At 31.1% G+C, this 18,594-nt stretch overlaps 2 protein-coding genes and 1 pseudogene across 2 annotated transcripts; 1 reads left to right on the top strand and 2 right to left on the bottom strand.

The window, feature by feature from the left end:
- Positions 1-5,714: 5,714 nt before the first annotated feature.
- Positions 5,715-6,638, bottom strand: LOC123903764 (lectin 9-like). The gene has a single exon (XM_045953364.1). It carries the CDS (start codon positions 6,636-6,638, stop codon positions 5,715-5,717), a length of 924 nt encoding a protein of 307 aa, XP_045809320.1.
- A 1,806-nt stretch (positions 6,639-8,444) lies between these two features.
- On the top strand, positions 8,445-13,158 carry LOC123904298 (annotated as a pseudogene).
- A 3,289-nt stretch (positions 13,159-16,447) lies between these two features.
- LOC123903763 (lectin 9-like) lies at positions 16,448-17,323 on the bottom strand. The gene has a single exon (XM_045953363.1). The coding sequence runs from the start codon at positions 17,321-17,323 to the stop codon at positions 16,448-16,450; it is 876 nt and encodes a 291-aa protein (XP_045809319.1).
- Between the last annotated feature and the right edge of the window lie 1,271 nt (positions 17,324-18,594).

The following is an 18,594-nucleotide window of genomic DNA, read 5'->3' as shown; positions in this document are numbered from 1 at the left end:
GTATTTGTTTTATGATTAAACTTTATTAATATTTTCAATATGTATATTAATAATTTTATACCTATTTATCATATTTGACTATCAAACACACTCTAAAATATTTTTTACCTATGAAAATTCATAGTGAAAAAAAAATTAAGATTGCAAAATTGAACCTGGTCTAAAAAACTAGAACCTATATAGGAAACTAATTTTTTTTGTTTTTTATTGTACCTGGCCTAAAAAATGAGAACCTATATAGGAAACTATATTTTTTTATTGAACTTGTCCTAAAAAACGACAATCAATATAGGAAACTATTTTTTTCTTCAAACTATAACCTTTTTTTTTTACTCAAAGTTAATATCACAATTAGCTTATATCTTAATTAATTATCCATTAATATTTTTTAAAACAGAAAATAAGGTAAGCAGTCACAGCTCCCGAAATGAGACTTCTCACCATATCAAAAAAATATTGTGAGAAGATGCACTCCCATGACTTCTCACCTTGGAAAATTTTGAGCTAGGAATAATTTTGAATATAATTAAAAATTAGGAGTATTTTGGAATATAATTTCGAAAAAAAAAATAATGTTTATCTAAAACATATAAATAAATCGTGGGTATACCAGAAAAGTTCATCATATGAACCTATCAAGATGTAGTATAAGGTAATACTTTATAGGACAATATATAAATATATGCTCATTGTATTTATATGCTATATACTATATATACTTTAAATTTGATGTGATTGCCAAGGAGGTTGAATTATATGAATTAAAACTGATGCCATCAAGAGTTGTTTCTTATATAATAATTAACTCCGTTATATAATTAAAACCAATGCCATCAAGAGTTGTTTCTTATATAATTAAAACCGTTGATTTTTATTATTTAAAACCGTTGATTGGGTGTGGAGCTGGTGTCTTTATAAAAAATTTTAGACTTTTTTGGGCATGAAAATAAGTAGAAAAAATTGATTGGGGTGATTGTTAATTTGACAAACTATTGTGTGGACTATCTGGAAAGCTCGAAATGACGTCTTTTATTTTGGAAGGACCTTTTATGTCGAGTGTCTCGTCGATAGGTGAAACTTTTATCTTGAAAGTGATTTCTAGGTAAAAACCTTAACTCTCTCAATTCCTTTTATGAGCGGAGTATTCACCTTACTTTATGCTAAAACTGGTGGAGTTTTTGGAGTGTCATGGGGATTGTAGACCCTCTTATTACTTTGTCCCACCAATGCTTAATCCTTGCTCATCTCTTCCTAAAGAGTGTTCTTCATCTCGTTGTGGTGTTTTTGAGGGGGCTCTAGTATGTCGGTCGTGTGCATCCTTGAAGTTTATTTGTTTGTTTTTTTTGTCTTACCTTAGAGTTTGTTGGGTTCGGATGTAGTATACTTCTAGTACCTTTTTGTTTTTCTAATCCTTATGCTTTTTTCGTTTTTATATTAATATATATAATATATTTATCATTAAAAATAATAATATATTTCTACATATGTTGAAAAAGAATATTGTTTTCTATTAGGAAGTTAAGAAATACAAAATGGACAAAATGCATCCAATAGTATAAAGTAACATGTTTGTTATTTGATTGAGAAGAGTCAAAGAATCATAATAGAAGGGAAAAATGACAAAGTAGTAAAAATAACCAACATCATTATCTTTGTCTTTTTTTTTTCTAGAAAGAAAACGGTGATTGACTTAGCAAGCAGTGGAATTTTATATTTTTACATATTTCAAAAACTACATAGAAAAACACTTTACATCGTATTTGACAACAATTTTTTTTTTAGGACCTCATGCACAATACTTATAACATACTACTTGATAGAAATATATTCTTTCTTTTTTCTTTTTTTTTGACTAAGATAGAAGTATATTCTTTTTTGAACGAAGATAGAAATATATTCTTAAACATTAATAAAAGTTGAAACATTTAATTCAATTTTTGATCAAATATATTTTGAACTATAATTATATTTAAGATCAAAGAGTATTTATTTATAATAGAATATTATAATATAAGAAGATATTCTAAGTATATCATTTCTATTATACAACTAACCATTGGTTTTTTTATCTTTATTGTTAACGTACGATTTAGTTCAACAGAAAATAATGATTACCTCAAATCATAAGTGTGCTATAGCATAGATATAAAGAAAATAAAAAGTGCTATAAAAGAATGTAATGCATGAGTATGAGTTTGGTAAATATACCTGATTAGAGTTTCTTTGTATAAATAACTATTTAGAGTCTTCAAGTATTTTCACAATCTCAAAAGACCTATTTGTGACAATGAAGCAATGGATTCATGTCAATAAAATCAATAAAAATATGTCCTTATTAACTACACATAATATAACAATTAATTACCAAATAATAATATGAAAGAAAGTGTTAAGAAAGAAGAAGAAGAAAAAAAAGAAGAATGGAGAGAATTAGCTAACCAGAGAAGAATGAATGTGTTTGGTTGGTTTGCATAAAAAACACTCTTATATTAGTGGTATTTATAAGAGTGAGATAATAAATTATGGATGGCAAATATGCCTCTGCATTAATTCATTGATGGAAGAAAATAGTATAAAATAACTAAATCGTAAAAAATTAAAACGGTAAATAAAAAATTGATTGAACATATAAAAAATATTTACTTTTTTCTTTTTTTGACAAATTTTTTTTTTACTTTTTTCTTTTTGACCGAATAAAAAATTTACTTGATATATTAGAAATAAAAAGAATTTTCTTGATGAAAAAAGTATTATAAGAATTAATGATTTTAGTCAAAATATAAATTTGTCAAATACGAATTCAAAGAAATATTATAAGAAATAGATAGAATTATACAAATTAACCCAAATACGAATTAATTTAGTAAAAAAAACACCAAATAAGAATTAATAGTAGGGATTTTTTTTATTCTATAAAAAAAAAACTATTGATATTTTTTTCCTCATTCTTTTTCAAATTGCTTTCCTATTCCCCTCAAATTATCCGTTTTAAAAAAGAAAAAGATTACATTGATAAAAAAAAGTAATGTGAATTGAATAAATATATATAGGTCAGGATCAAATGACACCAACTGGTTTGACACCAAATATTACGTCTCTCAATAATGTTTTAATTGATATAAATTTTATAAAATCTATTATTGGATTGAAAGTTTATATCATATAGATCATTTATGTAAAACTTCAGACAAATCCAAAATAAATTGATATGTTATTGCGATACATAAAGATGAACGACATATAAAAAAGACGTAAACCGTTAATTTTGATGTATCTCATCAATAACATATCAAATGATTTTGGATTTGTCTGAAGTTTTACATAAATGATCTATATGATATAAACTTTCAATCCAACGGTGGAATTTATAAAATTTATGTAGGTTAATACCAATATGGTCCAACGAAGGAGATTAATATCCTACGAGAGTTTAAGTGAGGCTATCTGAAGTGCGGAGCAGCGAAATATGTTTACAAGGTTCAAAGTTGGTAACACATGTCTATCTTTCCCTCATCTTCAATATGCAAATGATACCATGTTTATTGGAGAAGCTTCGATGGAAAATTTGTGGTCTCTGAAACCTATTTTGGACATTTTTAGCTTACATTGGGCTTTAAGGTTAATTTTTTTAAAGAGAAGTATCATGGGTGTTAATGCTCGTTCTGAGTTTTTGGTGGTGGCTAAGATTTCTTCATTGTAGAATTGAGTGTATTCCTTTTATTTATCTTCGATTACCTGTTGGGACAAATCATCGAAAAGAAGTAATCTAGCAACCTCTTTTGGATAGTTTAGCTTAGCGATTGGGAGTTTGTAGGAATAAGTCTGTGAGTCATGTAGGTAGGGTGGTCTTCTTGAACTCTATTCTCAATTAATTCCGTACCTATTTTCTATCTATCTTTCATGAGAATGTCTGTCAAAATTTGGAGAAAGATAGGGTTAGTTGGGGCAAGGTGCATGTGTAAGTCAAAGAGTGATAGAGAATTGGGGTCAGAGATCTTCGAGCCGTGAATCTAGCGTTGCGTGGTAAATGGAGATTGAGACTAATTTCTAGAGGGGTGGGTCTCTGGAGAGATATAATTTTGGCGAGATATGACTCATTATTTCTCTCCCCTCATCTTTGAGGGAAGCTTGAGGATCTACGGAGGGTCTCACGAGGGTCTCTTGTTGGTGGAGGAATGTGTCTTTTCTAGGTGATCTTGAGGATGCTATCTCGGATTGATTTTCAGAGGGGGTGACTAAAAAGGTTGGTAATGGTTGCATGACTTCCTTCTGTTTTGATCCTTGGCTGGGAGAGGAGCCCCACTAAGGACTCATTTCCAAAGTCTCTTTCTAGTTTCAGCCTAGAATACTAGTAGGGTAGTTGGGTTGAAGATCAATGAGTTTGCGACTCGAGATGGAGAAACAATCTCTTAGAAAGTCTCCCTAAAATTCAGGGCCACTCAACAATCTCTACAACAGATGATTCTTTGTGTTGGAAGCATGAATCAAGTGGTTACTATTCAGTTAAGTCGGCTTTTTGGCGCTTACTCCTTCCAGAGCTCATGAGGTGATCTTCTCTATAGAGGAAGAAATTATGCTTCCAAAAGTGAGGAAAACTTGGGTCATTTATTATCTGTCAGTATTTGTATTTATCGTTTTATTCACTAGCATATGTGAACGTACGCATATTCTGTTAGTAACTAGGGTCTAAGTGGATATCGTGACACATCTAAGAGATTAAGAGGATACTATAACCCACTTACATGAGACCATTAAATTCAGTATTTGCGGTGAGGTTAGAGATTAAGAGTCACACATAGCTAAATTTTGTACTGATATTAGGAAACCAGTTACGCTAGAGAACTTATTAAATTAGGAACGTAGGGATGCCTATTGCAGGCTGAACCCGTTAAGGGTAAGGACACGAAATAACGAAGGCTAAACCTAGTTTAATTGATTTACCCTAAGCAGATTACAATAGAAGTAAGTATAGCTAAACTAAGCTTACTTTAATAGAAATTAATCTCCGGATATTACGTCAATAGTAAGAAGATATAACGCTAGTTACCAAGCAAGTATATGGGAGGAATTCGAAAAGTACTTAACAACTAGCTTGTTCTCATCTGAAACTCAACTCTTTATTACAATTGCTCGTTACTTTAATTGTTATTTATTGTTACTTGTCAAAACTCCCCTTCCAAACAAACAAAGCGAATGCAAAACCTTTTACTTTAACTTATTTTTAAGAGCATTAATTCTCAATCAAACTAATAACTTTGACACAATCCCTGTGGAGACGATAACTTACTACTTTATTACTTGGTAGCGATTCTGTACACATGCAGAACCACCGTCATTCACACATATTCTTCAATGACTTTAATCATCATATATTGGTCACAGAATAGTAATAGATCGAAGAAAAAACGGTACGATTTATAAGCTATTAATTTTTTGTTTAAAAAAATAATAAAATGTGTGGGTTTATATTAATAAGTGGATGTAAATTTACAAAGCGAGTGTAGATAATTTAATGAAAGTTACCAAATTAACATATTAAGGGTATTTTTGTTCAAAAGGAAAATGTGCGCATTGTAATATATATAGACACATACATCTTTCAACATAATAAAATATGCAATAGTAAAAACATCGATCTTTCAACAATCGACAACAAAGAAGCATCTTTTTATTGAAAGTAATTCTTAAACTCCCCAAACTCAAAGAGTTTCTAATTACAAAGCTGAATCAAAAGACCAATTAGTGATATCATGTGTTTCAACTAATTCTCCCGTAGCAGCAGAAAAACCAACCCTAACCCATTCTGGTAGAACACTCCTCAAATCAACAACATACGAGACACTAAATCCCTCCCTCTCACTATTAGGGTAATCCACAAACACACTCAATTTTTTTGACTCAGAAATATAACTTATACTGGCTTCTCCTAAAGCATTTGTTTCAACAAAATCATCAATAGGCCAATTCACAGTTGCAACTGAATCAAGAGAGCCAATATCAATTCCAATGTGAGGAAACTGAGATGGTGAAGATGGGTCCCAACCATTTGTATAAGTATCAAACTCAATAGCTATTACTGGATTTTGAGATGGAACAAGTGCGGTTTCCGGGTTGAAAAGACCAAGATATCCTCCACTTGAATTTTTTGGTAAGTCGAAATCAAGTGGTCCTAAAAAGAAAGTAAATCCATCTCCATGGAATTTTGAACCATTTGTGTTCACGATAAAGGAGAAACCAGTAGAAAAATCGGCTAATTTTCCGCTTGTTTTATCCCAAATGTGAATAGGTGTGATATGTGTTACGCGTCCTACACTTTTTTGGAGTGGTTTACCATATTGGTCGGTTTTTGTTAGGCTTACAATGCCGTCAGAAATTGAGGCATCACCCAAGACAAATATGTTGGGATCATCTTCCTTAAATTGTTCAATGGTGAAAGAAACGGTACTTTCTGGTCGCGGTGGTTGTGGTGATGATGGTGATGGTGACGGTTCCGGTGATGGTTCCGGCGGTGATGATATTGGTATTGGTGAATATTGTGAATTGACATTGTGGTATTGGAGGAATAGGAAAGTAATAAAGATTTTAATAAGTGGTGTAGAATGAGTTGTTGGATTATATTTTAAGTTTGAGGGAGCCATTTTATTTTTGTGATGATAGAAACCAAGGGAGATTGTGGTTATTTATAGGGTTGTGTTGTGTTGTGTTGGCTGTCTATGAAAATAAAGTATATAGAACAAATTGCTGAAATAATGAATAGGACTTGCAACTCACATAGTGAGGTGTGTATTGTCATTTGCCAGCTAATTAAGGTGGAAAAACCAAGGGAAAAGAAGCTTAAAATTACTTATAAGTCCAATGTATGATGGTTACAAGAAATTTGAATATGTCTCACTTTTGAAAACGGTCATGGTATACAAGGTAACAAAGAGAAGGGTGTATAATTGTTGAGGAATATGCTCAAGGGGATGGTTAAAAAATGTTTACAAATTCATTGAGAGTATCACTTAACAATGCAACAAATATCTTGTTTTTTACCCTCCATTCCGATTTTTTTTTGTTCAGTGGTCTTAGTGGCTATAAATTCTACTATAAAAATGAATAAATGGAATGTCCGACGTTCGAAAGCTCCTGCATAATATATGCAATGTTCCTATCAATTGAGCTAAACTTATAAAAACAATTTCTACCGGTTCATAAACTAATCTATTAAGCTACACATATTTATTTTAAGGATTGAACCCTCCAATGTCCGAATCCGATTAAATGGTTAGTTTGACTAATTCACGGTAGGGAGAATTTGTTAATTAGTCTCAAGGATAGAAGCTTAAACCTTCGTAAAACATTTTCAATTAGAATTTGTTAATTAGTCTCGAGGATAGAAACTTAAACCTTCGTAAAACATTTTCAATGTTTCAATCCATATACTATAGGAAAATCCTTAATTAGTCGGTGATTACAAAGTATTCGGACACATACATTTCTTTTAGTATAAACTGAATATCTACATTTAATTTTAGAGACTACTCCGTAATTCCTTTAGTTGGATAGAAAAAAGGTAAACAGAGACAAAAATTAAATAATGTGTATTTCAAAATAATTAATATATCTTTTTTATGCGTATGTACTCAAATAATCTTAATACTATACATTTGAGGCTTATTTTCTAAGCCTCATTTAATGCAAATTTTCAAATGCTTTGCTCACATTTATCCTCACATATTTGTATTTATTGCTCAATTTCAAATGTTTTGCTCACAATCATCCTACAATATTTGTATTGAATATAGATATTTTAAAAAGGAAATATGTTAACTAATTTTTTTTCCGAGATTTGTCACAGCATCTGTATTATGACCGAGATTTGTCACTAATTGTAGGATATACTATAAAACAGGAATATATGAGATTGCTCACTAATAATATGTAGTTTTTTTTTTTTCGGAAATTGTTATTAATTATTTATATAATTTTTTTTTACACAAAAATTCAAATAATCAAATATATAATAATATAATAATATATAAAAGGGAATTGATTATTTACATTCAATACAAATTGATATTGATAGGCATAATTTTTTTTTTCCGGCAATTGATTATTCTATATATTGACATTCATATATTTGTCCATTTAATTTAATTTAATTTTTTTTTTCCGGAAATTTGTCACAACATCTGTATTATATTGATAGACATAATATGTAGTTTTTTTTTTTCGGAAATTGTTATTAATTATTTATATAATTTTTTTTTACACAAAAAATTCAAATAATCAAATATATAATAATAATAATATATAAAAAGGGAATTGATTATTTACATTCAATACAAATTGATATTGATAGGCATAATTTTTTTTTTTCCGGCAATTGATTATTGATTATTCTATATATATATATATATATATATATATTTTGGTTTACTATTATTCTATATATTTACATTCATGCAACAGTTCGAAGAACATTAATTTACAAATATGAAAAGGAACTCACTGAGGGTCATGTGTATTCCATAAGCAACTTTAGTGTTGCCACTAATGTGGGATCATATAGAACCACCAATCATGCCTATAAAATTAATTTTCAATTTGGAACTAAAATCAAAAAATTTGATGACAAGTTGATACCTGCTAATATATACATGATCAGTGAACCTCATAAGATTTTTAATGATAACTATGATACCGATTATTTGATAGGTTTGTCTATAATATATACTTAGCATAAAATTAAATAAACTTTCGTTTGTCTATAAAACTAAGACCTTTCTATGTGATATAATAGATGTGATGGGAGTCTTGAAAGTTGTGGGTGTTGAAAAGGTTTATTCTCGAAATGGAAGCGAATCAAAGATGATTCCTATAGAGCTGAACTACGATGGGTATATATATATATATATTTTAATAACCGTTATCATTAAAATAATATTTTATACTTTAATGTTGATTTCAATATTGTTACTGACTTATGTCTTTATATATCAGATTCTGTTTCAAAGTTACACTCTTTGGACCTTATGCGGACGAGTTGAACGCTTTTATCGCATCTGGTGAAGCAGATAATGCTGTCGTTGCTGTTTTGTTGGCCAAAGTCAAAATGTTCCAAGGTAATATCATTCATGTAATATACTATCACTAACTTATATATATATATAAATGTTAAATAATTGACTGATATGATTTTATTTTGAATTTTTAGGTCAACCAACTATTCAAAACACCATATATGCCACTAAACTGGTTTTCAATTCTGTTTACACATCTGCCGTTGATCTCAAGAAAAGGTAGCAATAATTAAATTATTAATTTCAAATTAATTTTCATATATATTTTTTGTTTTATTATTAAAAAATTTATTTTTAATAAAAACAAGTAACTTTTTTGTGCTAGATTCATTTCCATCTCTTATCCTTTGATATACGTATTTGATTTTTTATTTTCGTATAAATTTTGCCCATATATTAATATGAGATTTTTTTTAAATATGAAGTTTTGTTACCATATATATTAATATGAGATGGATCTGTTCACTCCAACATGAAAAAACTAAAAATTTCACGAATATAGTAACCTCAATATATTCATACCAATTTAAAAAAGGCTTATATACTATCCGACTAAAAAGTCAGAGATTTAATATATCTATTTTGTAGGATGCTTGGGAAAAGTGCTACTCCATCACCTGGTATTTCTCTATTAAAAGATACTTCTAAAGTTAGCAATGAGGATGATTTTCTCAATTTGACGCCAATGACAACTATTGAGGGAGTTAAGGATTGTAGTGTGGTAAGGGTAACAACATATTGTAGTACACAATTGATAATTAAAAACTCTGTATTTTCCGGTGTTTATATATAATTTAAATTGGTCTTATTATTCTATATTATTTTTATATGTGCCGTAAAAAATTTTGAGATTATCAAAAACATTTCAGGAAAAGACATTTGCTGTATTTGGTACGGTGAAGTTTATCGATGGTTCTGAATGGTGGTACACTGCGTGCACCTGTAATAAAAAAGTTTATCCAGATGAGCTATGTACTTTTGTCCTAAGTGCAACAAGCATGTCATCAACGTCTCTCCAAGGTTATTTTCATATTATTATTTTTATTATTATTATTATTATTATTATTATTATTATTATTTTTATTATTAATCTATGTTTCACTATAAACTTAGGTACATGATTAAGGTCAAAGTTATTGACCATACTGATTCTGCTACCTTTCTCATTTTTGATCGTGATGCTACCGATCTATTCAATAAATCTTGTGCTGATATGATCGAAGCTTTTGGGATGGTATATATATTAAATTAAATTTATTTAATTCTTTTAGAATTTTTTATTATAGGTTTGGTATGCAAATATGTTATTTAATTTTTTTTATAAACTTTGTACTTTATGACTCATTTTTATCTTTATTGTTTAACTTAGGGTAATTTGACCGATATTCCAGAAGAGATTGGTGATCTGGTTGATAAGTCATATCTTTTTAAGGTTGAAACCAATGTTGATCCTTTTGGCATGTACGAAAAATCTTTTAAGGTCAAGAAGATTGTGGCCGACCCTGTTTTGATTGAAAAGTTCAAAGCTAAATATGTAGAATCTTTGGTTAGTGAACCGTATAAAGTATCGTTTTTTAATAAAGTTAAACATTAAATATCTATAATCATATGTAACTATTAAATTTGGATTATTTTAGAAAAATAACATCGCTGGTGATGAGGGTGTTGTTGATGCTGAAGACACAAATGTGGTTGGTGATGGTGGAATTTTGAATCATACTAAACGCGACAATGTAGTTGATGGTGTAAGTCTGAAGGACGATAATACAACTGCTGAGGTGACTCAGGTATTAACTAAAGTTGTAGAGTATACTTTATTTATTTGTTTAATATTTATTTTAAATCACCATAGGTTGTATTATACTAAATTTATTGTTTTACCCTACAGAGAATCTGATGGCAAAATTTTCTGAAAGTTCTGCTGTTGAATCTACTAAGCACGCTGATGCTGAAAATGAGGAAAACACCATAGATCCAACAAAGTACATTGGGCTAATTACTCCAGCGAAGCAAATATTTATGATATAGGATATTAAATCTCATAAATTGATTGAATATTTATTTATGATATAGGTACGTTTCACCTTGCGAGGCTGTTTGGAGAATATTGGCTTTTGATATACACCAAAAATGGCCTCCTGTGCTTAAATTGACATATCATTTGCATAATGAACAAACTATCTTATATGAAGGCTCTCATGACATGAATTCAATTGTGAACTACAATGAGGGAAAATCTACTATGTTTCTTGCTTGGTTTGAGGCAAATCGTGTATATGAAGAAGGGAGAGATTTAACGTATGCTGAATTTCCAGAAAGATTTACATATGTGAAGGATGAAAAAAGGTGGCAGCCACGCCAGCAAGGTTATTGTATTGGAAGACTTCATTACACACCCCCTGGTGTTGGTGAAATGTATTATATGCGAATATTGCTTACTCAGCAGAGAGGTTGTAAGGGATATAAATGTCTAAAAACAGTTAAGGGTCACACATATGACACCTTCCAAGAAGCATGTGATGCTTTGGATTTACTTGATGATGACAAAGAGTTTATAGATGGAATAACTGAATCAAGTTTGTTGGGTTCCGGTCATCAATTGCGTAGGTTTTTCGTTTTTCTATTAACAAACAGTACGATGACAAGCGCTAAAGATGTTTGGGAGGCAACATGGCATTTGTTGTCCGTTGGCATTTTACATTCAAGGAGGAGGGAATTGAAAATTCCAGGTTATTTCTAATTTTATTTAACTCATTATTTTATTATTATTGAATTTTATATTTTGTAAACATATAATTTTACAAGTTTAATTCACAAATTGCAGATCTACAAATTAGTGAAAATGATTTGAAGAATTTGTGTTTAATAGAGATTGAAAAACTGCTTATTTTAAATGGAAAAACTCTTGAGAATTACAAGTCTATGCCACAGCCAGATCGTACCGGCATGCCGACCTACAACAATATGTTTATCGTAGATGCCCTTAATTATGACAAGACTGAATTGGCAAAGACACATGATTCTCTATTATCCATGTTGACCAGTGAGCAGAGGGATGCATATGATAAGATTATGGAATCCGTTCTTTCAGGTTATGGTCGTTTCTTTTTCTTATATGGTTATGGGGGTACTGGAAAAACATTTATATGGAAAACATTGTCTGCTGCTGTTAGATCAAAAGGTTTAATTGTATTAAATGCAGCTTCTAGCGGAATTGCATCACTGTTATTACCAGGTGGAAAAACTGCACACTCATCTTTTGGAATCCCTATTGAGATTAATGAGTTGTCTACATCCAACTTTAAAAAGGATAGTCTACAGGCAGAGCTAATTTCTGAAGCCAAGTTAATAATTTGGGATGAGGCACCAATGATGAATAAACTATGTTTTGAATGTGTTGATAGATTTTTGCGAGATATTATGGAAAAGAAACATCCGCTCAACAAATACAAACCGTTTGGTGGTATAACAGTGGTTCTTGGCGGTGATTTCAGACAGATATTACCTGTAATCAGGAGAGGGTCAAGACAAGATATTGTTTCTTCGGCAATTAATTCTTCAAAAGTATGGGCTCATTGTACTGTAATGCGACTTAATGTGAATATGAGATTGGGTGCATCATCTATACCGGCTGAACAAAAAGAAATTGCAGATTTTGGTAAATGGATACTATCAATTGGTGACGGTGATGACAATGCAGATGGAGATGGTCAGAGCAATATTAAAATCCCTGAAGACTTGCTTATAACTGATACTACAAATCCGTTGATGTCTTTGGTCGATTTTGTATATCCAAACTTTCTGGATAATATTAACAATCCACAATTTTTTCAAGAAAGAGGAATTCTTGCCCCGACTCTTGAATCAGTTGAGTATGTTAATGATTATCTTATGTCACTGATTCCCGGTGATGAGAGAGAGTTTTTAAGCTCTGACTCCTGTGTTCGATCAGATGAAAATTCCGAGATTCAAGGAGATTGGTTCACAACAGAATTTTTAAATGATATCAAGGTTTCGGGGATTCCTAATCACAAGTTGAAACTAAAAGTGGGATGTCCTGTTATGCTCCTGAGAAATGTTGATTAGGCAAAAGGTTTATGTAATGGTACGAGGTTAACAGTGACCCACCTAGGGAAGAAAAGTATAAGTGCTACGGTCATTACAGGAAAAAATGCGGGGGATAAAATATTTATTCCTAGATTTGATTTGCTACCAAGTGATCCTGGCCTACCATTTAAATTTAAGCGTAGGCAATTTCCAATAACTCTTTGTTTTGCAATGACCATCAATAAAAGTCAAGGCCAGTCTTTATCTCATGTAGGCATTTATCTTCCGAAGCCCGTTTTCACTCACGGACAACTTTATGTTGCTGTCTCTCGCGTTACATCTAGAAAGGGATTGAAGTTGTTGATTTTGGATGAAGATGATAATATTTGTAGTGAGACCACAAATGTTGTCTATCGCGAAGTTTTTCAGAACGTATAAAGATTTCTAAACTTTTCAGGTTATTTCTTAACACTATAATATACTATTAATGTTCCTTAAATTTCATTTATTATTATTTGTGTATTTTTTTTCTAACTTCGTATTTTTTTTTCACATCATTTTTTTTGCAGTTCAGACTATTATGAATAACAGATGACTATTATGAAACACACTTCAAAATAATATGTTGAAGTTTCAAATAGTGTTGACAATTGTTTTATTTATTTCTCCTGTTGAATCGTTTTTTTTATAAGAAAACATTTATATTTTGTTAAGGTGGATTATGTATAAGTGGTATACACAACCAACTACAGTGATATAAAAATAACTTTCATCGATATTATGCGAAGATGCATCGAGATGTGTGAGCTCATGTAGCACAAATCCGTTATTACTTTAAATGAGATTCACCGTTTGATGATATATTTTTGTTAATGGTGTCAATAAATCGTAAGTTTGATTTCCTAAAATTTGACCATTAGTTTAGATATCACGAAAAGAAATTATGAGTTATTTGATTTTCTAAAAATCGACCATTATTTTTTATCATGCGTTTTTTGTTACTCTATTCGTCATAATTTTTATTTATGTTGTAAACAAAAATAAGTAAATTTTTAAAGTTTTGCCCCCGTGCTTGGCACGGGTATCATACTAGTATGTTTAAATATTTGTGATGATGCAAAAATTTTCACCACTAAATAACATCCAAAGTCAACCCTCCAATATCTTAGACCATCAATGTGTAGTGTACTAGGAAGCACGACACTCCTCAGATTAGGCGTGTCCGTGTCAGACACGTGTTGGTGTTCGTGTCCGACACCGACACTTATAATTACACTAAATTATGTTATTTTTCCAAATTTTTATCGGTGCCGACGTCTCAGTGTCCGTGTCTGTGTCCGTGCTTCATAGGTAGTGTAATACTAATTCATATTTTAGTATATGAAAAAGAAAATGATAATGTGTTTTCTTTTATTTTTTTTCTATTTCTTTTTAGGGTGTTCCGTTTGGATTGACTTATTTTTTTAGTTTATATGTTAAATAAACTTTTATATATTATTATAATTTTTTCAAAGTATTTTATGAAAAAATAGTTTATAAAAATACAAATTTTGTTAGTAAAAACTTATGAATATAACATAAATATTTATTTATATAAGTAATAATTTTTATAAGCTAAAAAATAATTTAAATCCAAATCGATAGTTGAATTGGATGGATCTCATTGCAGTGTTGAATTTGTGATATTTAAAACTACTTAATAAAGAATGTCTAAAAAAATTGCACCAAAAAGAAGAAAAACAATGCATGTCTCTTTAGTCTTTACCGTTTAATGTGTGATGTGTAATATGTAAATTAAGTGTTGTCGCGTAATCATTCCGCAGAAAAAGAAAAACTAGTTGTTTTATGACTTAAGCAAAATGCTAATGATGAGTACTTCTGAAATATTTTTTAAGCATTCTATTTAAAGAAATTATTTATTCAGAAAGTTAAGCATTTCAATTCTCAATGAATTGATTTCATGTATTTTCATAAATTTTTTTTTTTTTTGATAGAATAGAGGGCCTAAGCCCAATGAAAAAAGAAATTACACATAAATTACTCTAGGGGTCTTAATCCCCATCATATCAGCTAAGAATAGTTCTCTAATTTGCGAAGGGAAAGTCTCGTAAAAAATGGTCTCTTTATCTATAGAACACCCAATGTTCGCCAGCGCATCAGCACATTGATTTGATTCCCTATAAGCATGAGTGATGTGAACCTCCCACTCCATATCAACCAATCGCCGAATATTCTTCACCAAAGTCAAGCCAAATGGACTTTTCAACCTACCTGTCTTTATAACTTGGACCACCATCGCTGAATCTATATTTAATTCAATAAGCATGAACCTCATTCTTCTTGCATACGACAATCCTTCATAGACTCCCCATAACTCCGCCACAAACGCACTACAAGATCCCACCCCTTTAGCAAAACCACCAAGCCATTCTCCTTGACTACCTCGAATAACTCCTCCACAACCAGCTCTACCATTATCCTTCCTAGCTCCATCCGTATTAAGCTTCACAAAAGAACCATTTGGAGGCTGCCAACCAATTTGCACCAGCATGCCCTCCCTGCAACCCAAAATTCCATTCACTCTACTAGCTTGATAATACTCCTCTACTCTTATTAAGATGTTTAAAAAGTGTTTCGAAAACACTCGATAGTAAGACCTTTAAGATAGAACCCTTATTACGGAGCACCAACCGAAATTAGGGTAAAAGGCGAATCAAGAGCAATTAAGTGGATCAAAATGTGAATCAGTGATTTCTTAAGTTAGTATATAGTCGAATCTTTCTCATAGAAAGAAAATCAATGATTTCAATGTATATTTTTCTTTCTTAATTAAATTAATTAAAGAAGGAAGATGACACAAAAGATGAGCACTATATATCAACATAGCGAAGGAGTGCACAAGTACAAGAGAAGCTGACGCAAAACGTGGAAATGCTAATTAACCAGCTACTTACAAGTCATGAATAACACACCATCACAAACAATACGAGTTTGGATGAGTAACATAAATTAGACCAAATTTTTAGTTGGTCTTTGTACATATATATTAACATAAGAAATCATGAAATCACTTATCTTCCGACAATCCAGAACAAATAAACATCGTTTTATTGAAAATATTATTAAACTACTACAAGAAATTTGATTTTTGGTAATGCATTTTTTCGTTAAAAGTCGATGACAAAATTAGGTATGTAATTATGCCAACGACTTTTAACTAAAAAATGCGCAGCCAAAAATCAAATTTCTTGTAGTCACCCAACTCCTAGAGCTTCTCAAACTCCATTTTATTGAAATCATTGACTCCTATATGTGTTTCATTGACTTCTAGTTAATTACAAAGCTGATTCAAATGACCAATTGATAATATTATGTGTTTCAACTAACTCTCCTGTGGAAGCAGTGAAACCAACTCTAACCCATTCAGGCAGAACACTCCTCAAATCAACAATAGAAGAGACACTAATTCCCTCCCTCTCACTCCCAGGGTAAACCACAAACACACTCAATTTCTTAGACTCAGAATTATAGTTTATACTAGCTACTCCTAAAGCATTTGTTTGCACAAAATCAATTGGCCAATTCACGGTCGCAACCGAATCAATAGAACCAACATCAATTCCAATGTGAGGAAATTGAGATGGTGCAGCAGGGTCCCAACCATTTGTAAAACTATCAAATTCAATAGCTATTATTGGATTTTTAGCTGGAATATGTGCCGTTTCTGGGTTGAAAAGACCGAGATACCCTCCACTTGAATTTTTTGGTAACTCGAAATGAACTGGTCCTATAAAGAAAGTAAATCCATCTCCATGGAGTCTTGAACCGTTTGTGTTCACGTTAAAGGAGAAACCAACGGAGAAATCTGCTAATTCTCCACTAGCTTTATCCCAAATGTGAATCGGTGTGAAATGTGTTACACGTCCAACACTGTTTTGGAGTGGTTTACCATATTCGTCGGTTTTTGTTAGTCTTAGAATGCCACCCGAGGTTGAGGCGTCTCCACCGAGAAATATATTTTGATTTTGTTCATCGAATTCGGTTATGCTAAAAGAAAAGATTTCTGACGGTGACAGTTGTTGTGATGGTATTGGTGATTGTGAATATTGTGAATTGACATTGTGGTATTGAAGGAAGAGGAATGCAATGAAGATTTTATTGAGTTGAGAAGAAAGAGTTGTTCTATTAGATTTTAAGTTGGAGAGTGCCATTTTGTGATGCTACAAACCAATGGAGACTTTGGTTATTTATAGGGTTGTTGTGTTGTGTTGTTTTGTGTTGGTCGTCTAGGAAAATAAAAATTGAATACGACGTGTAACTAACATAGTGTAGGTGTATTGCCATTTAATTTGCTAACAACACTGCTATATGTTACGAACGGCAGTTCAACGAAAAGCAAGAATCCGTGCATCTCACGTGCTAATTACCCCTTGAGACTTTTTTTTTTTGCAACTAGTGACATGGGTTTTTCGAAAATAAAATAAATTTCAAACAACTTCATTGCTTCCATCTATGCCGTGAGATCTGAAACTAATTAATCTTTTCTTCACCACAAACCTATTATAATTCTTTTGTGAATTCTGACATGTTTATCCCAAAACATTCATCTTTCTCAACAATTGTTAAGAAACACAACAAATTCAGAGGTAAATTATAAGCTTCAATTTAATGGAGAATGAGTTGTGCTGGTTTCGACATGTTAATAAGGAACAAGATGTTGTAAGGAGAATGGGTTATAGTATTTCTTGTTATAGTTGTTATTGGAGAAGGGATTGAACAGAGTTGTTGTGACGTGTGTGTATATGTATATCCCATCCTCAATTTGTTCAATTTTCCTTTTTTAATTAATACAATGAAAGAAAAAGAAGATGAAAGGTAAAGAGGCCAGGACCCGCCAAAATGGTTTGCCAGGTCATTCTTGTGTTTCGTCCGTGGAAGTTTCGTAAGATTAAGCATTATTGATTTGCTAAATATGCCAATTATTAAGGTGGACAATCCAATGAAAGAAAGCTAAGAAACTTATTAATAAGTCCAAGTATGCTAGTTTAAAGTTTGGAGAAGGGCCATATTAAATTAATAGATGCTCACCGGGACGGGATATATATTTGGTGAAAAAAAATATGGGTCATGTTAACTTGTGCCCTAAGGGCACATGTTAAGCTACCTAAAAATAGAAATATTGCATTTAATGATACAAAGAATTTAATGTTTAGATAATTGAATACACCACAAGTTCAATAAATTTTTTCCACATTTATCTTCTTAACATGTGCCCTTAAGGGCACAAGTTAACATTCTCCAAAAAATATTATGGGAGTTTTGAATGGTATACAAGAGGAGCCACTAACGACCGTACAAGTTCTCAAATTTTATGGTATACATCCTCCGTCTCAAAATATAAGTAAAAATGAGTTAATAAAAATGAATGTATTTGGTTAAAGATTTGGACCAAATACATTCATTTTTGTTGACTCACTTTTGC

This window comes from Trifolium pratense, linkage group LG2 (assembly GCF_020283565.1).
Source record: "Trifolium pratense cultivar HEN17-A07 linkage group LG2, ARS_RC_1.1, whole genome shotgun sequence".
NCBI classification, from domain to species: Eukaryota; Viridiplantae; Streptophyta; class Magnoliopsida; order Fabales; family Fabaceae; genus Trifolium; species Trifolium pratense.
This window is presented reverse-complemented; position numbering and strand designations above follow the sequence as displayed.